The sequence below is a fragment of the Triplophysa rosa genome, linkage group LG3, assembly GCF_024868665.1.
Source record: "Triplophysa rosa linkage group LG3, Trosa_1v2, whole genome shotgun sequence".
In the NCBI taxonomy this organism is placed as follows: domain Eukaryota; kingdom Metazoa; phylum Chordata; class Actinopteri; order Cypriniformes; family Nemacheilidae; genus Triplophysa; species Triplophysa rosa.
The window spans coordinates 618,939-641,292 of NC_079892.1; the positions used below are offsets into that span (position 1 = coordinate 618,939).

Consider the following 22,354-nt stretch of genomic DNA (forward strand, 5'->3'; position numbering starts at 1 on the left):
TGCCTGTTCTTCTCCCAGTGGGGAAAGAAGGGAGGCTGAATCGTTATACTGACCCACTCGAGAGAGGGGGAAAAGAACCGATAAGGCGTACACCCTACCAGTTGCCGGTCCTACATGTGGCCATGCAGGACGCGGGCCGACACCGGCTCTACGCGGAGGTTGTAGAACCTCGCGAAGGTGTTGGGTGTAGCCCAACCCGTATCTCTGCATATTTCTGCAAGAGAGGCCCCCCGTGCCAGAGCCCAAGAGGAGGCTACACCCCGGGTGGAGTGGGCCCTCACTCATAGGGGGCACAGGCGATTTAGGGATTGGTAAGATGCCTTGACAGCGTCCACAATCCAGTGGGCCAACCTCTGCTTGGAGACAGCTCTCCCCTGCTGCTGACCTCCGAAACAGACAAAGAGCTGATCCGAGCTCCTGAAGCTCTGTGTGCGGTCTAAGTAGAGGCGCAGTGTGCGTACTGGACACAACACGGACGGGGTTGGGTCTTCCTCCCCAGTGGGGAGCGCCTGTAAGTTCACCACCTGGTCCCGAAAGGGAGCGGTGGGAACCTTGGGCACGTAGCCGGGCCGAGGTCTCAGGATAACGTGAGAATCCCTGGGTCCGAATTCTAGGCAGTCAGGGGACACGGAGAAAGCCTGTAGATCCCCTACCCTCTTGATGGAGGCGAGCGCCAAAAGGAGAACCGTCTTCATCGTAAGATGAGGAAGAGAGGCATCCCCTAGGGGCTCGAAGGGGGGCCTGGTGAGACCTGTCAGGGCTACATCCAGGTCCCAAGAGGGTATGGAGTGCGGACGAGGCGGGTTACGCCTCCTCGCACCCCTTAGGAATCTAATGACCAGGTCGTGCTGCCCTAGAGACTTTCCAGCAACTGAGTTGTGATGAGCAGCAATGGCGGCTACATACACTTTCAGTGTGGAGGGGGAGAGGTTAGTCTCGAGTCTCTCTTGTAGGAAGGACAGCACGGACCCGATCGCACAACTCCGTGGGTCTTCTCCTCGAGAAGCACACCAGGTCGAGAAGAGGCGCCACTTGTAGGTGTACAGTCGCCTAGTGGCAGGTGCCCTAGCCTGAGAAATGGTAGCTACCACAGCAGGGGACAGACCACTCAGGATCTCCTCGTCCCGTCCAGGGGCCAGACATGGAGGTTCCAGAGGTCTGGCCTGGGATGCCATAACGTGCCCTTCCCCTGGGAAAGCAGGTCCTTCATCAGGGGAATCGGCCAGGGGGGAGCTGTCGTCAAGAGCATTAGCTCCGAGAACCAAGTCCGGTTAGGCCAGTGTGGCGCAACGAGTAACACTTGCTGCTCCTCTTCCCTGACCTTGCACAGGGTCTGTGCAATGAGGCTCACTGGGGGGAAGGCGTACTTCCGCTTGTCCCGCAGCCAGCTGTGCGCTAGGGCATCCGTGCCGAGGGGTCCCTAAGTCAGAGAGTACCAAAGCGGGCAATGGGTGGTTTCGAGGGAGGCGAACAGGTCTACATGGGCCTGCCCGAACTGCACCCAAATGAGCTGGACTGCGCGGGGGTGGAGTCGCCACTCTCCGCGAGGCATAGACTGACGAGAGAGCGCATCGGCTGTCTGGTTCAGGTCGCTTGGGATATACGTGGCACGCAGGGAGCGGGTCACCTGCTGACTCCACCGGAGGAGGCGTCGGGCGAGTCGTGTTAACTGCAGTGAGTGAACGCCACCCTGAGGATTGATATACGCTACTGCAGTAGTGCTGTCCGACCGTACCAGCACGTGCTTGCCCTGCATGAGAGGCTGCAGCCTCTTTAGTGCGAGTAGCACGGTCCACAACTCTAGGCAATTGATATGCCAGAGCAGGCGGGGGCCCGTCCAAAGCCCCGACACTGCGTGCCCATTGCACACTGCACCCCAACCCTGCAGGGAGGCGTCCGTTGTCACCACGACATGCCTCGTAACCTGCCCTAGGGGTACCCCTGCCCGAAGGAAGGACATGGAAGACCAAGGGGTTAGGGTGCGTCGGCAGCGAGGCGTAATCACCATCTGCCTGCAGCCGGTGTGCCACGCTCTCCAGGGAACTCGACTCTGGAGCCAGTGTTGGAGCGGCCTCATGTGCATCAACCCGGGGGGTATCACCGCCGTCGAGGATGCCATGTGTCCCAGGAGCCTCTGAAATAGTTTCAGGGGAACCGCTGACTGCGTGAAATGATCCAGGCAGTTCATCACCGACTGGGCACATACTGCGGACAGTCGCGCTGTTATAGTGACAGAGTTATGTTCCATACCAAGATAGAGGATGCTCTGCACAGGGGAGAGCTTGCTCTTCTCTCGGTTGACCTGTAGTCCCAATCGATCTAGGTGCCGGAGCACCAGGTCCCTGTGTGCACACAACAGATCTCGCGAGTGTGCCAAGATAAGCCAGTCGTCAAGATAGTTGAGTACCCTCACACCCTTCTCCCTGAGGGGAGAGAGGGCGGCCTCCACGATCTTCGTAAAGACTCGTGGAGACAGAGACAGACCGAAGGGGAGGACTCTGTACTGATATGCCCGACCCTCGAAAGCGAACCGTAGGAACGGGCGATGACGAGGGAGAATCGAGACATGAAAGTAAGCGTCCTTTAGGTCGATTGCCATGAACCAATCCTGACATCTGACAGATGCCAGGATGCGCTTCTGCGTGAGCATCCTGAACGGCAGCTTGTGCAGGTGTCTGTTCAGGGTACGCAGATCTAGGATGGGGCGCACCCCCCGCCGCCTTTTTTGGTGACGATGAAGTAAGGGCTGTAAAACCCCTTGGACATCTCGGCTAAGGGGACGGACTCGATCGCACCCTTCGCAAGGGTGGTGACCTCGCCCCGTAGTACGGGAGCATCCCGGCCTCTGACCGAGGTGGCGAGGATGCCCCAAAACTTGGGCGGGTTTCTGGCGAACTGGATCGCGTAGCCGAGACGGATCGTTCTCCTCAGCCACCGTGATGGTGTGGTAAGCTCGAGCCAAGCTCCCAGGGACTGCGACGGGGGACTAAGGGTACGATCTGCTTCATCGACCCCCCGGGGGGTGGTTCGATGGCTGGCAGTGCGGGTCTCTCGCCGGGGGGCCCCCGGGAAGAAGACTGGCTCTGCTGGATTGCCTGCCTGGTGATGCAGCTCCACGCACTGTCGATTTGAGAGTGCTGAGGGCTGCAAAATACATTCGATGTTGTGCCTCGCCAAGACGCAACGTCGAGTGGCCGAACACCGTCTGACAGAGGGTGAGAGCGGCTGTGAAGAACACCCAGGGAGATTGGCTCTTTTTGTGAAAAAGTGGGTGCTAGGCCCCCGTAGGGGGTAGTTCACTGGACTACCAGTACCAACAACAACATCGTGCTTTAATGATTTAATATAATGTCTGGTGTTTGTTGCTATTGTGCCTCAACATGAATGAACAGGTAATTGTGTAAAAACAATAGGTTACTGTCGTAACCCTGGTTCTCTTTCATCACCTCTTTTCGAGATCCACCTATGGGAAGGGCATCCGTACCTGACCTCTGCAGAAGCATCTAATTGCACCAAGTCTGGCTAGACAGACAGAAGCGCGCAGCCAATGCCAGGTAAGGCCCCACCCCCTTACCTAAGCGCATATAAGGTCTGCTTGCGCTGCTGTTCCTCAGTAAGTATATTGTTCTCTTTCATCATCTCGTTTCGATATTGTTCTCTTTCATCATCTCGTTTCGAGATCCACCTATGGGAGAGACATGGACAGCTCCCCGATTGCCCAATACACTCACAGTGAGGTTCTGAAAGCCAGAAAAAGACGGTCACCCCCAAAGGGGCAGTGCATGACATGTCCCATAATTATGTCCCTGGCAGCCCGGATGCGCACGCATAGCTGCTGCGCACATACAGGACAGGAACATGTATGAGGCACACACATGTAATTAACCCAGCAACACATATATACCACCCAGGCCGGAATGTGAATGCATGCTTGGTGACATGATTGCGCACGGCCCACCGGCCCGTTCAACCCTTGTTAACATAACAATGTGTAAACAGGAGGTGAAGGAATATAACAAGGAGGGGCTATGAAGACCCCACTCCTAAAACAGAATGTGCTACCGAGGTTTTGGTGACATCCAATCGGTAGTAACGCACAAACGTATGGGGAGAAGCCCAGCTGGCTGCAGAGCAGATGTCCTGCAGTGATACTCCCCTAACAAAGCCCAAGAGGCAGCTAAGCCTCTCGTGGAATGAGCTCTGATGGTACCTGGGGGCTGCACTCCCCTTGATTCATATGCAACTGCTATAGCGTTCACAAGCCAATGTGAGAGGCGCTGTTTAGATATGGGACTCCCCTTATGAGGGGGTGCCCACGAAATAAAGAGCTGGTCGCTCTTCCGGAAAGCACTGGTCTTGGACATACTGTATATGCCTGTAATGCACGAACAGGACACAGAGCATTCAGCCTCCGATCCTCCGCAGAGGAAAAAGGCGGAGGGTGAAAAGCGGACAGCTCCAACACCTCCGAAGTGAACGCAGGGAAACATTTAGGCATAAAAGCCGGGTTAGGCTTAAGAAAAACCTTATCTCCACTCAAAGAGAATTTCGTGCATGAGGGATGTATTGAGAGTGCATGTAGCTCACTGACATGTTTGGCTGATACCAAGGCCAAGAGAAAAGCCGTCTTGAAAGACAACAGCTTCAAGGAAATACCTCCCAGGGGCTCAAAGGGATACTGAGACAGGGCCTCCAGCACCAAGGAGAGGTCCCATTCAGGGACGGTTCTCCTGATGACTGGCAAGGAGCGACGGGCACCCTTCATAAATCTGCGGATTAAAGGATTCTGCCCGACTGTTGAGCCCTCAAAGCCCACATGACAGGCAGAAATAGCTGCCAGGTAGACCTTAATTGTGGAAAAAGACCTGCCTTTATCCATAAGGTCCTGTAAGAAACACAAAATATCAGGAACTGAGCACTGATATGATGTGAGACTGCGCCCATCACACCACTCTTCAAACACTTGCCACTTACAACCATACAAGGACCTTGTAGAAACGGCCCTGGCATTTTGTATAGTGGCAACCACACGCGGTGAAGCCCCAGCGCGTTTAAGTTTGACTTCTCACGGGCCAGACCCAGAGAGCCACCCTGTCCGGGTGTGGGTGATAAATTTCCCCGTTCGCCTGAGACAATAGGTCTGCGCGGAGGGGGAGGCGCCACGGCTGGGCGTATAACAGAGGGATTATCTCTGCCAGCCACGGTGCTTTGGGCCACCTGGGAGCTATTAGAAGGAGAGACAGGCCCTTCTCTCTCACTCTGGCCAGTGTGGTAATTATCAGGCACAGAGGAGGAAAAGCATACAGCAGCAGCTTGGGCCATGGGTGGGCCAGTGCGTCCACCCCGAGGGGCGCGTCCGAGTCCTTTAGTGAGAAGAACATAGGACAATGGTTGTTTTCACACGAAGCGAATAGATCTACGGTTGCCTGTCCGAATCTCCTCCATATCATGCCCACTATCTGAGGGTGGAGGTGCCAATCTCCGTAGAGTGGGTTCCCCCTCGACAGAAGGTCCGCACCTCTGTTCAGAATGCCTGGAACATGAGTCGCGCGTAACGACAGGAAAAACCGCCCGCTCCACACCAAAAGCTTGTGAGCTAGAGCGTGAAGTTTCGGTGAGCGTAAGCCGCCCTGCCAATTGATATACGCGACTGCTGTGGTATTGTCGCAGCATACGAGCACATGATGTCCTAGCAGGCGAGGCAGAAAATAATTCAGAGCTTTCCATATGGTCAGGAGCTCTAAATAATTTATGTGTGCTGAACGTAGTATGCTCGGCCACACCGTTCACCACTCTGCCCTCCTGGGTGGCACCCCAGCCTGTTAGGGACGCATCTGTCGTCACAACTTTCCGCATCACTACCGTTCCCAAACGGGTCCCCTGTGCGTAAAAGTCCGCGTCTCTCCAGTGGCGAAGAGCTGCCGTGCAGGCGCGCGTCACTGTCACAGAGCAGCAGAGATCGCGTACCGTGCTGAAATGTAGTGACAAAACCCATTTCATGAATGCTCTCATTCGCAGAAGTCCCAGTGGCAAAACTTGGATAGCTGAAGCCATAAGACCCTGCAATCTGAGGCATGTGCGATACTGCACTCTCGCCCCCTCTCTGAACTGTGACACGCAGCTCATTAGAGAGAGGACGCGCTCCTGGGAGAGATGCGCTCGCATGGAGACCAAGCTCAGCTCCAAGCCCAGGAAAATCACACTCTGGCTGGGTGTAAAATTGCTTTTGGTCACATTCACCCTGAACCCGAGAGATGTGATGTGTGTAAGCACGCTGCAGGTGTCCTGCAGCACTTTCTCTTCCGATTCGGCCACGATGAGCCAATCGTCTATGTATGTCAAAATCTGCAGACCTGACATTCTCAGGGGAGCCAAGCTCGCCTCCGTACACAGACAAAAAGTCTGAGGGCTGAGTGAGAGCCCGAAAGGAAGAACAGTGATTTCGTAACATATACCTAGATAGGCGAAACGAAGAAACTTCCTGTGTGGCGGATAAATGCTTATGTGGAAAAAAGCATCCTTGAGATCGACCGAAGTGAACCAGTCATTCTGTTTTATGGCACGGGCCAGAGTGCCGTGGTTTAACATTCTGAAATTGTATTTCCTCAAATGTTTGTTCAACATTCGGAGGTCCAAGATGGGGCGGAGAGAGCCGTCCTTCTTTGGCCCAAGCCGAGAGCCGCCATGTCTTTCACCTCCAGACCCGCGAGACCGTGTTTGAGGTTCAGCGGGTCGCTCCAGTAATGCCTCACGTGCTTCTGTCACGATCGTGTAGTGTGAAGAACCCAAGCGCAGGCAGGCAGTAAGGGGTTAACAGAAACAAGACTTTATTTCTTAACAAAAAACAGAAACAAAAACACCCACAATGGGGAAAAACTAAACTGAGGAAAATACAACAAACAAAAACTTCCCACGAGGGGGCAAGACAAAAACCAAAGAACACTAAAATAACTCACTTCACAAAACAGGTTCACGGACAGGACAAGGCAAGGCTGAGACGTGGGGTCAAAACGAAACACACGAAACATAGCACATCCATAAGACAATCCACGAGCACAGGACAAAGAAACAAGAGGGTATTTAAAGGGAGAGACAAACGAGGGATAATTACACGGGGCAGGTGTGGGTAGTAAAACACTCAGGGAAGGATAACAAAGAAACGAGAGGAGCGGGGTCAATGACGAGACACTGGAGAGAACGTATATTATTGTCAAAAGGACAACAATATGTTTCTCTCCACACATAACCAAAGGCTTTGTCATGACTCTGCTACAGGACCGAGAAAAACATGACTAAATGAAGCAGAGCCATGACAGCTTCGCGCACGCTGGAAGGACGGGGAAGAGTTGTTTCCTCGGGCCAGGTGGGGGACCCAGCACTTTCCCATCATACACATCCCTCTCCTGGTCGGTGGCGCTCTGCGGAGCCGGCCACGGAATGTTAAGGAGAGCGGCCGCTCGTTCGCACAAGTCCAGGAGGATGGACTGGGGTAAGGCCGCGGGGGGTTAGCCTGGTAAAAACCAGAGAGTGGGATGGCCTCCTCGTCCTCTGAGACCCCAAGAAGGCCCGCGTCATCTTCATCGCCGGAACCAGCTGGTTCATTGGCGAACGGGAGGTTGCCCGCGAAGATATCCTCTTCGGGGAACGCAGGATTAGGCAGGTCAGCCTAATGAAGCGACGTCGCGCCTCCGCCGTCACCGTGTCCCCCATCCGAGTCAGAAAGGTCGAGCTCGATACACTGGGTACACTCTAGCGGCAACTTTGAGTCGACGCCGCAGGAGCTTTTTCGGCAGCACAAGGCAATGGCTGCAATGCTCCGGGTTCTCCAAAGCCTCTTCTGCATGCTTGAGGCCCAAGCAGACCACGCAGAACTCGTGAGAGTCCTTAGCTGCGATGAGAGCCCCGCACGCGGCCGGGCAGGCCCGTGATGAGCTGGTCCCGGGAGCAGTGGCAGATTTAGAGAGCGACATGTCGGTGAAAAACTCGTTAATATCCGTGGCGGGTAGCCGTGGAAAGTAAAGGGGGAGCAGGCGTGGGCGGCTCAGGATGCGTAGAAAAAACACAGCTAACCTGGCTGAATAGATGACTGTCACATCTAGCGGAGGCTGATCAGACGATATGTCCTCCTGAAGACACACAGTGAGCAGCGAAAATCCAACCGAACTGTGTTAAAGCAGAGATCGCGAGAAGCGAATGACAACTGAGGAACAGCAGTGCAAGCAGACCTTATATGCGCTCAGGTAAGGGGGTGGGGCCTTACCTGGCATTGGCTGCGCGCTTCTGTCTGTCTAGCCAGACTTGGTGCAATTAGATGCTTCTGCAGAGGTCAGGTATGGATGCCCTTCCCATAGGTGGATCTCGAAACGAGATGATGAAAGAGAACGTAAGTTAATAATTCAGGATTCATTTAAAATTATGAACAGGTGCTTGACTAGCCCTGCTATAGCTTATACCATTGTCAGAATCAGAAAGAGCTTTATTGCCAAGTGTGCTTGGACACACAAGGAATTTGTCTTAGTGACAGACGCTTCCAGTGCACATACAGGTTAAAAAAGTGACAAGGCACAGGTAACAAAACGTAAAAAAGAAATATGTGAGAGACAATACACATTTGACAAAAAGGACAATATTAGACATTGTATTTACTAAAGTAAAGTGTAGTAAAATTCCCAGATACTACAGTGTTCCTTTATGAAAATAAACTTTTAATTAAAAGAAATAAAATGGCCACTATAGTTAAGCCATTGTAACCACAATTTAAGAGGGGTGTGACGAGACACTTATCTCACCAGACGAGAAACGAGACTGGGTTCACGAGAACGAGACGAGATTTTTAGACATTTTTTAAAGAAATCCTCAATGATGAAATTGTCTTTTATTCACCTTAACACAAAATGCAAAAAATGTAGGCATTATAAAATCAGCTTGTACTTTATGAAACACATTAAACTTATATTTTAATTAATTATATTATGCAGTAATAAACAATATGTAAACACGGCAAAATGTTTAGTTACAAACTCAAATGACAGGCAGTAATTGCACAAAATGTATGCTTTGTTTTCTTAACAGGCGTAGCTTTTAGTAAAGAGCTGTGGTTGTTTTCTCTATATGCTTTTGCATAGTGCCCGTGTTAGCAGAGGTGGCGATCATTTCACACTGTCAATCCTCCTTCCTCCACTGTCTGAACATAGCCTTCAGAGAAACAGTTAAAACTACATAAACACATCATGTTTTATGCTTACATTGCACATATGTAAGAGACAGATGATCCGTTTTTAAGAGGTTTGTCTGTGAGGTATTTAAAATAACATGATATAAACTCAGCTCAGCTCAGCTCAGCTGCTGTTCAGCCGCGCGCTCCCAAAGCGCTGCTGGAAGCGCGAACCGCAAACACTAGCGCTTTTATGCGCAGGAGATGCGGGCCGGTTGAAACCCGTCCGTCTAGCGCGCGTTTACACAGAAAAACGGTGGGAAAGTAGCAAAATCACATTGTCTATGAATGGCCGGGCCGGTCACTGTAGCTCACAGCACGGCACGCACATACTTTGTGCAGTTATTAGCGTGTTCTGTACAGTAATGAAAACAGGTCACACCACAACAAAATGTGCACTCGCACAAATGCTCCCAAATATATTTTGAGGTCGCACAGGTTAAATTTAGGGAGCATATGCAACTAAAATGGTCGCAATTTCGAGCCCATCACTCCATCATGCCAATTGCGTAAGGAAATTGTGTTCTTGAGACTTATCAGATCTCTTCACACCCCTACAATTTAACCATGGTATTTGTAGTGGAACTGTGGTCATACAAATCTGACAAAAAACCATGGTTTCTACACTTACACTATGATAAAATCATGGTTGATATCCTTAAGGGCTTTTAAATCCTACTATAGTAAATACTATAGTACACTACAGTATATATTACTGTAATATGTAGTATGCTGCAGTTTACTATAGTAAATACTATAGTACACTACAGTATATATTACTGTAATATATAGTGTTGCAGTTTACTATAGTAAATGCTGTAATATATTATACTATATTATTGTTTCATTTTGTCACACTCATCTCTTGCATGTCATTTTGTCAAAGCACAAGATGTTACTATGGCCTTAGAGTTTGCCTGTGGCCTACAGCAGCACTCTGTGCTCGACTGCCATGTCTGAAGCAAGACACGCCCCCTCATTACCATATGGACACAGAAATGTCGAAATAAATAAATGTGAAAATTTAAAAATGTGGAAATACATATATATTAGCATAAATGCATAAAAGAAATACAAAAATGTACAAAAGAATGTTTAAATAAATAAATATCATTTGTTTCATTATTTTTTGTTATTTTTAGAAAATTAATGTCTATATTTATTCATTTATATTCGCTGTTTTACATTTCTTCATGGATTTATTTTTGTATTTGTTTATTTTGGCAGGATTGGGCTTCCATAAATATAACATTATGAAAAATACACCCTGGTCACAATTATTGGCACCCTTGTATTCAAAACTTTCAGCAACCTCCATTTGCATGAAAAACAGATCTGCGTCTTTTATTTTATGTCTGACGAGGTTTGAGAATATATGGCAAGTCATCCGATTCCATTCTTTCATACAGAATCTCTTAAGATTCTTCAAACGTTGGTGCTTTCTTATCTTCACTTCATCCCACTCATTTCTATAGTGTTCAGGTCAAGGAACTGGGATGGCTATGGCAAGATCTTGATTAATAGTGGAGGGCACTGTAGGTCATTTGAGATGGATAGTCATTTCAGGGCGGAAGTGCATTTTCAGATTTTAAATAATGATTAGGAAAGGTCATGAATTTTAAAAAGAAAATGATTTGAATTGATAAGCTAATTACTAATTACGCCACACTCGAAACACCAAGGATTTAACCAAATCTCGCGATAGTGAGCGAAATATTACGATATCGAGATGAGCCGTGTGGTGGGCGGGAACAAATGGTAAGAACGCGATCTCGCGATATGCTTAGATGTGAACCCATAGGAAAAGGGATGGGTAAGTAAAATCTCGCGATGTTTGGATGTGGAGCAGCAGGAAAGAGTACGATGTCCCAGAGAAAGCAACCTCGAGTGTCTGACGCTCACTGACGCGACGTTATTTCATCGGTTTACGAGCACGAAACACAATTGAAGTCTGTATAAGTGCTGCGCGGGTTCGGTAATGGAGGTCAACATGAGCTGTTCGTCTCCTAAAGAGGATGGCGAGCTGGAGGACGGGGAAATCTTCGACGATGAGCCGCAGAGTCAAGCGCGGCCTCCGCGACGCGCCCGAAACAACCGCGCCGCGCTGAACAGAAGAGCGCGTTTACCCGGACACATGATGAAGAACAACAACATCGCTCCGGTGCCACTGAGAGGAGTCGTGATCTCCGCCGCCCCGCATCCACTATTCCCCGTCGGGCTCCGGCAGGGCTCCGGCTTCTGGGAGCGCAGTCACGACGCGCTGGGCCCATTCAGGTACCGCACGCAGCGAGCGTCAGGGTGGACCCGCGACTGGACGGAGCGATTCGCGGAGAATCACGGCGGCAGAACAACGACAGAGTCTCCGTGCAGGAAACGTATCCTTACATCACACTCACGTCACGTGCGCCACTGTGCTATTCTTTGACGAGTAAAGTAATTGTCATGTCATTGAGGCTTGTAAATGATTATGGTGAAGTCGCGCTGTGATGTCATCGCAGTGTGCTTTCGTAGGAGGAGGAATATCACGAGCACTAAAAATAAACACACTTTTATTTTGATCATGATCGTTCTTTCATAGTTAAAGAGACAGTTCGTCCACAAATGAAAATTCTCTTCTCATTCACGTTCATGTCATCTCATCTCAGGAGTTATTCTGTTTGTCAGATAATGTCGGTGGAAGGTCAATGTAGATTTTTAATCTGTACGTGACTCTAGGGGGTTCTTCTGAAGTGAAATGATGGGTTTGTGTTCATCTGAGAATTTGTGAGTGTTTCACAGAGGATAACACATCAGACTTTGACATGTGTTCTTACACAAGCTCATCATTTTTTAGATGTTTTAGAGATGACTTAAAATGGATGTTCAAAACATTGGAGACCGTCATCCAGCGACAAATCTGGCATATTCAACAACAGTATCACTCTGTGTTCTGCTGAGAGGATAAGAGATGGAAGATGATTTCATTTTTGGGTGAACTGTTTCTTTAACACAGTGAGGCTACTGTACTTTTAGGAGCTACAAATCATGGCTCTAGACTCATTTTTCCCACTGGTCGCATCAACTTACAATTTGGTCACATCCTTTTTTATAGTAATCATAAAGACCTTGAATAATGACCTCAGTTGATGAATCGTTCTGTTAATTTGTCACTCTGTCTTTTAAAGCGGGCCCTAACACACGCGGTTTCTGCCAATCTCATATTAATCTTGAGTACCTATTAGGGCTGGGCGATATGGCAAAAAAGTAAACTCTATAGTTTTTTTCTATATTGATCGATAACGATATTTATTTCGATATATATTTAATAAAAAAACTGTATTTAAAAGAATCTATTTTAAATACAGTTTGTTAACAAAAGTTAACATTTAACCAGTTAAAATTCAATTAAATTAATGCACTGTTGCAACACAGAGGATATTAGGCCATAAACAACATGTACCAGTTCATTCAGTCTCATTTTGACTCCATTGACTCGTTAAGTAAAGGGAGTGTTCATTCAGTACATTCAACCAATGAAAGGGCTCCGTTACTGCGTACATTCGAACGCTATTGGCTCAGCACCTGCGCACATACATAACGCTGCAATAATGTCTTGCTCGAGTAGTGGGATTCATTCAATGCATTCAGTGAACCTTAAAGACATCTCACATAAACTGTAGTACATTTCTTTAATCATGCAAGCATCTTACATACAAGGTTTAATATTTTAATGTGCACACAAACTCACTTCATTACATCTCTGATCTGTACAGGGCGGCGCTGGTTTGTTTCATAAGCACCAGCTCATGTTAGCAGATATGTTTACGATGGATATAAAAACGTTTGTGCTTGAGTTTTTAAGTAACTCGCTTGGAATTGCGCCTCAAGTTTGTTTTGTTTAACCGGCGATTGCGAAAAAAATAAGACACTTGATAAACCGCGTGATGACAACTCGAGGTTAGTTTCACCTTTGTTTCCGCTTTCGGTAATTTTTTCCTCCTCATGTTGAGTTTTCTTTGGCAAGTGCAGTATGAAATGGACTTTGTACATTGACGCTAAAAGCTGCACACTGACTGACTGTTGTTGTGTTTATTTCTGCGTTCTGTTAGACTGTAAGATTAATCCATATCGAGTCAAAATGCCAATAGCTTATCATCGTTTTTGAAATACATTCTATCGCGATTCGATATGATATCGTTTATCGGCACAGCCCTAGTACCTATAGAGTAGTATTGCATACTTCGTATCTTTAATCTTTAAGAGTATTTAGTTTGATCACATTTAGGTACAGCTGTATGATTTTTTCTGAAAGCATACAGCGCGTGCGAGGGGAGGGGTAGGCTGAACTAAAGCACGTGCGCACCCATTGCCAACAAAACACAGACATCAGTTTCACTCACCGCATGCGGTTCATGTCCGGCATCTTTTAGCGCTGGGACGGCTCCATATATCAGTTTCAAACCATCTCCAAATCCAGCGTTATATCCACTGTTTATATAACATTCGTCACCCAAATGCAGTGAACAAACAAACAAACACCTGAACTTCACGTGCTTTTCCGGGGTGAATTGTCCAATAAGGGACTAAGAAAAATTGTTACGAAACAGTTTTATATGTTCGAAAAAAACTTTCCAAAACCTGTACAATTGCTGGGGGAGTGTATCGAGCACAGAAATACTACGTCATACACCCAACTCGTTTTTTGACAAGTTGACCATGTTAAGCATGAGAAGACAGCACGTTTAACATTGTAAAGAAGTCAGAATGCATAAAAAACCTGTTGCACGGCCGCTTTAAAATAGTCTGCTATAGACCGCTTCATATTTGCGCTTTAACACTTGCGAGCCCAGTAAATGCAAAGAAATGTTGTATTTGTTATTTTATACAGTTGTTATTATTTAATTTTATATTAAGTTATATATTTGGCTATGAAATGATCTCACACAAATATAACCTGTCGCTCTTCACAATCCTCCTTTATTGCCCTCTTTGCAAAAAGCTGTAATTTTGCCACTGGCCTTATTTATTTTTACAATATTAAATTAAAGCAAATTAGCTAGTTCAAAACTCAAAAGTAACTCAGAACTAAATTATTATATATGTAAATTACTACACATTGTCATAAATAAACTTTAAACACTAAATCTTACTAACCACTCTTGTTAAATGGTCTAGCATGCTTGTGTTCTGAGGTGTTTTGAGTGACTGATTTGATGGGTTTCAATCAGTGAGTCTGGTGAGTTCAGTGTTTGACATATGAGTTGTTTCAACAAAATGAATCGGTTCAAATGAGTCATTACGTCGGGAATCGGACATTAGCAGACATTGACGTGCTGATTGTTATTTACAGCTGTTAGGACATCGCAAAAGATAAAAGTTAACACGGAAAACACTTCACTGGATATGATTTTTCCTTTATGTCAGCTGCATGTGCGGAAAACTTGTGAAGGAAGAAAAGACAACATGTCTTTGAGCACATTCACACCCCGCTGTAATTCAGGTAAAAATATTCTCAGAATGCGCCACGTGAAACATGGATTTCCGTCTTCCGACCTTGCTTCTCATAAACGTGTGAGAGAGAGAGAGCGTTCAGAAACCAACGTGTTCGACTTCATTAAGGGCTGCGCAGAACGATCAGAATATGACATATATAAAAGCATATGGAGCAGTCTGTCCCGCGATGCTTTTATGCTGTTCGGAATGAAGTCTAACACACACTTTAGTTTGGAGATAGAGGGAGTGACGAACTCTCTGCTCGCTCTTTCCTGCACTAATCACAAGGGCGTCATTCACCACTCATAAATCACATTGAATGTTCAAATAAATCTTTAGCGGGGCAAAAATTTGTTTTTACGCACTCGCAGCAATGAAACCCTGTGAAATTTTACCTCGTCACGTTATAAAAAACGATTGCATTTGCGAGTATTTTGGTCGCAGCCTAGAGCCTTGATAAATGAATTCTGCACGATCATGTACAGCCAAGTGTTTGTAATAGCATGTAGGAGTGATGTCATCATTATTACACTAGTTTAAACGTGTATCTTTAAAAGGTGAATTTTGGGAGAACTAAACAGATGAGTTTGAAACGCCAATGAAAACAGTTCTTAACAGCTGTTCTCAGAGAAAGCAGGCGGTGGCAGCAGATGTCAGGTGAGAAGAGTTGTGGGCAGTGTTTTTAAAGCAGAGACCGTAGATGAGAGCTTTGAGGATCTGCTCATGAAGTACAAGCAGATTCAGCTGGAGCTGGAGTGTATCAGGAAAGAGGAGAGAATGGCTCTGAAAGAGGATGAGGACGCATTAGATCAGAGCCCGGTGGGTACAGACTCCAACCCGCCGGACGTGAAGCCGGAAGAGCCCGTCCCTGCCGTCACAGAGAAGAAGGTTTTTCAAGCGTTTAACCTCAGGCCGCTCAGACAGAAGCTACTGACCCCCGGCGAGAGAGATGCTCTTAACGCCAGCGCCATACTGGACATCCAGGTGCAGGAGGATGAAGAGACGCAGGAGAACAGCACCAGTCAGAATGATGGTAGAGTTTAGTGGTGTACACAGCTCTTGTTGTGTGTTTGTCGGTCATGTGAGCTGAGCATTTGTCTGTGTTTGTGTGTCAGGTGTGAAGGATGAAGAAGACTCTGAATCAGATCTCAACATCTCTACTGTGAGTGAAGAGTCCACGGCTGCCTGTGGAAAGGTAAACATCTGTACACCAACTGATCAGACACATTTGCCTGTCCTTATTCTGGTGTGTTTCAGCAGAGTTCAACTGAATCTGTACAAATATGATCAATGACTCTGAATGGTTGTTTTTTTCTGCACAACACAAATGCAGATTAATCTTAAAGAAGCTATCATGCACCCACATTTCAAAGGTCTGCGAGAAAAACATTTGGATTGCAGCCAATTCAGTCGTCCATGCTTTCAATGATGTGTGTTGAGAATGAGCATATTTACTTAATACAGTGATGTCCATATTTAGTCCCAATGTATACAGGAGCGGTTTCCCTGCTGCCGGTGCACTTTTTAAATGGTTTACAATGGAAGCGCTGCGCTTTCTAAAAATGCCAGCCAAGTTCCCACAGCAAGAGTTTTCAGCCACTTAAAAACGCCTTGGTGTATCCGGAGCCTTAGTCCGGCCTTCCGCATCCGTACACCGCCCGAATGATGTAATTTTCGTCATCAGGAGGGTCTGCGGTCGTCTGTATGGAACGCGTACAACAACGCATGTGCTAAATGTTGAGTCAGCCGAGTTCACTCGGTGACATACTGCAAATCTGTCGAACTCATCTATCCGCGCTCATCCATGATTGAGTATGCTCAAGAAGCTGCGAGGACGCGTTTGTGCGCAAGACAGAGGCAGAAAGTCAATTATTATGGGTGGGAGAAAAAATAGTTGCTGCTAGCAATTCGAATCGATTCGCAAATGTAAAAAAAAAAATTTGTTATTAAATATAATAATGTGACGTCTTTGGAACAAATAAGGCAGAAGTCAACTGCAAGAGCGGTGCAGCACCCGGACCTTATACGCGCAAACACAGCAGAGCACACATGAGCAGTAGAGAAAGAGAGAAAACCAAATACATTCAGCCCTGTAGGACTAAACTTCAAGAGAATTGACCCTTCGCTAAGTCCCGCTTATATTTTAGTAGCGCGCCAGGCTACTGCTCACACTTCGTGGGTCTAATCTACGCCTTGGACCTGGGAAGAGCCAGAGATGCTGAGCTGAGCCATACATCAACAACACAAACAAATTTCCGTCTTGCCTTTAATCATCTTATTTTACATTCAAATATATGCATTATGAACAAAGAACCCTCATTATTTCCAAGCAATGATGTGCTGAGTTAGCTAGCTATCTAACATTAGCGTGCTCTTACCTTGGAGCAAACATAGGTGTTTTTGTTAATCCTGTCGACCTTTAGTGGGACATTTTAAAACGCTTAACGTACCTAAACAGCGATAAAGGAAAACCACGTTTCTGTCAAATTTTACTTCTAATAAACACATGCAGCTGTCAAAAGAACGAACACTTGGTCCGCGGATAAAGTGATTATCACGTTAAGCATTCTCACCATAGAAGTCCATTATAAGAGAAAACAGCTTAACGTGGCTTAGACAAATTTCTGTCATTTTAGTTGTAATTAATACTTCAAAAGCCACCGTGCATTGTGTTAAAAAGTGCAGTAGGGGCCTCTTTATGCCCTGTCTGAAACCAATATTAAGAAATGAGGCTGAAAGGTAATAAAGTTGCTAACTCCTGGCTTCAGTGTTGTTACATCGAGCTGAATAGCCTGTGGAGCAAACTAGAACAAAACAGCACAAATGTTTCTAAAAGCTCTGATAAAAAGGGACAGAAATATAAATGAGATGATGCAGTGCGTTGTTTAGGTACGTTACGCCACGTTAAGCTGTTTCCTTGTAATGGACTTCTATGGGGGAGAAAACACTTAACGTGATAATCACTTTATCCGCGGAACAAGAGCTCGTTCTTTTGACAGCAGCAAGTGTTTAATACAAGGAAGGTTCGACAGAAATTTGGTTTTCCTTGATCGCTGTTTAGGTACGTTAAGCATTTTTCACGTTAAGCGTTTTAGAATGTCCCACATGTAGTTGTGAATGAGGCCTTCCAGACTGCTTGATCCACGTCCGACATTTCTCCCCTTGGGTTTTAGGTTTCGGGAAGGGAAAAAATTCCACCACCCCGTCCAAACTTTTAGGATACTGGCTATCAGATTTACACAATCCATACGCACAACGCTTCGTCATGTTTCCCTCGCTCGAAAGCTTGACAGACCTCCCGCGCCTAGTTACGGTTGCTAAACCACGATTGGCCTGTGACGGTTTTTGGGCGTGGCTTAGCGAAGGGTCAATTGAAATACATTTTTAGGATGGTCTTTCTCTGCATCTCCTCTGTGCAGTGAGTGAGCGGCAGGGAGAAACGGCGCATTCAATTTATTAAATAACTTGTCAGTAAGTGCAAAATTGCGTTTCCCAAAACCTGTCAGATAGACTTAAGAACATGAACATACTTCTGTAAATGTGCACAGTTTGTTAGCCAGACTTACACTAACATTGGCCGCACTTCTAATGTTAGTGTGAATTATGATTTTGTCATATGATGTGGCAATGCATGGAAGTGACTGTCATTTAACATGCAGCACTAATGAGTCGCACTTAATGACTATTATGTAGTTGTTTTAATGTCTGACAGCAGAATACATCAATGAGAATGGCTTTACTGGGCAGCTCAGTTGTATTAAAATACAATATGTAACAGTTCTAGGAGTAGAAGCTGAAGTACCAACACTAGTCTGACTCTGAGCACAAATGTGACGCGATGACATCTTAAATCTTAAATATGCTAATAAGTACATCAAGAATCGAACCGTGAGGGACCAAATGATTCCCACCCCTATCAAGTATACCCGGCCCTGTAGTCGCTTCATGTTAAAGGTATTAACAATGTGCCCTTTTACAGCAGATCTAGTTTACAAATAATTGACAATCATGATAGTCATTTGTCATAATCAATGTATCTAACGTATTATCACGATGTAATGAAAAAATATGTTGGTTTAAATATCTTTCGCCACATAAACACAAATTTCAAACATTTAGTTTTAAAGAAACATCATCAAATTACTGTAAAACATCATATAACATTCATCACATAATAACTCATGCAGCATGTTATATGTGTGTTGAACAGTATCACATCACAGCAGAGCATGACAACCATCAGAAACAAAAGCACCCAGACAGTGTGTATAAATACAAACTATTGAAGCTAGGGCTGTCACTAGGGTGCAGGTACATATCTCGATGCTGGGTTCATGATACGACACACAATCCAGCAGCCATATCACCCTATAGCCCAAGACTGGCTGCCCACTGGAGCTAAGCAGGGCTGAGCCTGGTCAGTACCTGGATGGGAGACCTGCTGGGAAAGCTAGGTTGCTGCTGGAAGAGGTGTTGGTGAGACCAGCAGGGGGTGCTCACCCTGTGGTCTGTGTGGGTCCCCCAGTATAGTGACGGGACACTATACCGACAAAAAGCACCGTCCTTCGGATGAGACTAGGGCTGAAACGATTCCTCGAGTTACTCGAGTAATTCGAATACAAAAGATCATCGAGGCAAATTTTGTTGCCTCGAAGCTTTGTTTAATACATTTAACTACAGTACACACGGAGCACTGCGTTTCCCCACGGACCGTTATTACTAACGCACAGCCTGCTAAACTCTATTCATGTTACAGGGCTCTCAAGTCTCCCGCATTCACCGTGAGACACACGCACTTTAGTCTGTTCACACGCTCACACGTATGTCTCATGCTGATAAATAAGTGACAGCTTATTGAAATGGTGAACTGCTATTTACTTAGTTTTAGTCTATTTTGCGAGTGAAACTTGTTTTCCGGCTGCATTAAGTCCATAAAACTAGATGCGGACTAGTGGACCCTGAAACCTGTTATTTACACGTCATCTGTCTGTTCTGCGTGAATGAACTGCACAGTTTAACGTGCTACACGCGTGATGCTCATAAATTTGTCTGCGCTGAATGAGGACATGAACTTCACCTCCACAGTTGCTCTAGGAGTTTATTTCACGAACATGTTATTGTTTGAGTGAAGAAACAGATATAGTAAAAAATAAGCGTCTTCCGACAACCTGCCAAAATAAAAGTCATAGGCTATATATTACTATTTAATTATTACTATTGAACTGTTTCGACATAATTTACTTTACCTTGGAATTAAATGAAACCAGGTCATTACCTTTATTTTTCAGAAAAGTTAAGTAACTACTGGATATGCATTGTTGTAACACAGAGAATATTAGACCATGAACGACATGTAGCAGTTCATTCAGTCTCATTTTGACTCAATTGACTCGTTCGTTCAGTGAAGGGCGTGTTCATTCAGTACATTCAACCAATGAAGCGTTCTGACAGAGCTCACGCTCAAGCGCTATTGGCTCGTGTCTCTTTGAAGCTGCGCTGGCTTTGCTTGAGACAGTAATAATGAATGAGAAAAATCTTTCAAAAAGACATATTACATAAACTGTATTACATTTCTTCAATCATGCAAATCACATACTTGTTTTTTAGCATGTCATTCGATCTTTTAATCTACAGTACGACTCACTTCATCACTTCTCTGATCAGAACAGCGCTGGTTTCTTTTGGCTTACTTTGTTGCATTTCACGTTATGCAGCAGCTCACGTTAGTGGATAAATGAACATTGGCATTTAAAAACGTTTGTGCTGCCTTTGTAACGAGTTTCGGGGTGACTCGCCTGCAGTCACGCTTCAAGTTTGCTGTGTTTTAACGGCAATTGTGAAGGAAAATATGACGCTTTGTAAATCACGTGGAGACACAGATTGTGTCTTGAGCTTCCACTTCTCCCAGAGACTTCTCTCTCTACCGCATATGTGAGATAAGCACATGTGACGCACTGGCGCAGAGTAGGTAGCGTCTTGACCGCTGAACGAATAGAATTAAACATGTAGTAAAATATCCCCCTTTCTCTACGATGCGCATCGTGACATTTTTGCATCGCAAAATATCGTAGTACGAAGTATCGTTACACCCCTAGCTGTCACTATTGAGTATTTTGGTAGCCGAATAATCAAACGTTTTGTTTATCGAGTAATCATTTTTATATTTCATTCACAATAGCAGACTTAGATGAACACTACAGGGCTAGGAATTTTTCTCTACTATGACATTTTCTCTTGCTCTGTCAAAAAATAAAATGGTAATCAAATAAATAAAGCTTCAAATAATGTGTCCAAAGCCAGTGTGTTTTAAGGAGGTGCTTCTACACTCAAAATAACTTTATTTGTATAGATCACTTCTAAAGACGTGAGCAACGCTGGTCCAGAAGAGCTTCCTGTTTCTTTTCTTTTTTTAACACTACACAAGCGTTTGAACAAAATACAAACACTAACTTTAAGAAATGTCAAATAATAGCTTTAAGATTTAATTATATATGTGAGAATTAAAAATGTATAAATAAAATAAAAAGAATGTAAGCGTGACCTTTTCAACGTAATTGCGTAAGTCATGAACGCGCATTGCAGAACAGAACAAGGCGAGCATTTGTGTTTATAAAGCATATACATTTTAATTTTTTTTAGAAAATGTTCCATCGTTTCGCTAAATAACTCAACTCAACTTTATTTATATAGTGCTTTTTACAATTTTCATTGTTTACAAAGCAGCTGTACATGAGACATATTGACTATAAGCAAAACAATTAGTTATACCTGTAAAAACAAGAAGAATGTGAAAACACAGAAGACGGTGAAAACACAGAAGACAGACATACCCACATACAAAACACTCCACACACACAATATGCACACGTACTAACACACACAGACACGCACAGTGAGAGCACACATGTAAGATAAAGGAGAGAGAAACATTGGTCAAATATTAAACAGGCTATAAATACCTATATGCAATATTAATTAAGTAAAACTTTAAAATTCTAGGCAAGGCAAATAGTGCAAAACAGTATACAAATGGTGGCGAGGAACCCAAAACTCTAATCGAGAAAAAAAACCTCAGGAGAACCCAGGCCCAACCAGAGGATTCCAGTTCCCTTCTGGCAAAAGCTGCTGCCTCTGCACAAGCTCCAGAGAGCTTGCACAACAAGGCTAAATAAAATAAATAAACTTACTAATGAGGTAAATTATAGATTTAAGATTATCATTAATAATCTAATAGCATTTGAAATTTTGTAGTGAAGACGTGTCAGGTGACCGCATCCTTCTTTATCCAGCTCTATCATCTCAGCTCTTGTGAGGTTGCTGCTTCCCATTCTCCGCTCTACCATCAGGTCTGGGCATGAACTGCATACTGCTCGCTGTGGTAGATTGTTAGTTAATTATTTACAAGTCAATATTGCCTATATGGACAGCGATTTAAAAAAAAAGTGAACTTGTAAAACTGTGGTGTTAAATGCGATGTGGTCGAAAATTTGGGTGCACCTAACTTTTGTGCTGGTGCACCTAAGAAAAAAAGTTAGGCGCACCAGTGCAACCAGTGCAAAAAGTTAGTCTAGAGCCCTGCTTATAAAGGGATTTGATCGGTCAGTCCAAGAAACTTAATGTTATTTACAACGTTATAATCAGCAATGCATTGCACAGCCACAGGCAATC

At 45.4% G+C, this 22,354-nt stretch overlaps 1 protein-coding gene and 1 pseudogene across 3 annotated transcripts in view; one reads left to right on the forward strand and one right to left on the reverse strand.

The window, feature by feature from the left end:
- Window positions 1-5,051: 5,051 nt before the first annotated feature.
- Window positions 5,052-7,970, reverse strand: LOC130552266 (uncharacterized; annotated as a pseudogene).
- Window positions 7,971-10,597: 2,627 nt separating this feature from the next.
- The window catches only part of LOC130551552 (zinc finger C3H1 domain-containing protein), a 48,681-nt gene continuing 36,924 nt past the window's right edge, over window positions 10,598-22,354 (forward strand). Inside the window, exons 1-3 of one of the 3 annotated variants that reach the window (XM_057329244.1) lie at window positions 10,598-11,589; window positions 15,315-15,719; window positions 15,802-15,881. In XM_057329244.1, coding sequence (XP_057185227.1) covers window positions 11,193-11,589; window positions 15,315-15,719; window positions 15,802-15,881 — 882 coding nt within the window. In that variant the 5' untranslated portion in view covers window positions 10,598-11,192. The remainder of the gene's footprint in view (window positions 11,590-15,314; window positions 15,720-15,801; window positions 15,882-22,354) is intronic. The other 2 variants (XM_057329242.1, XM_057329243.1) reach the window with 2 other exon arrangements.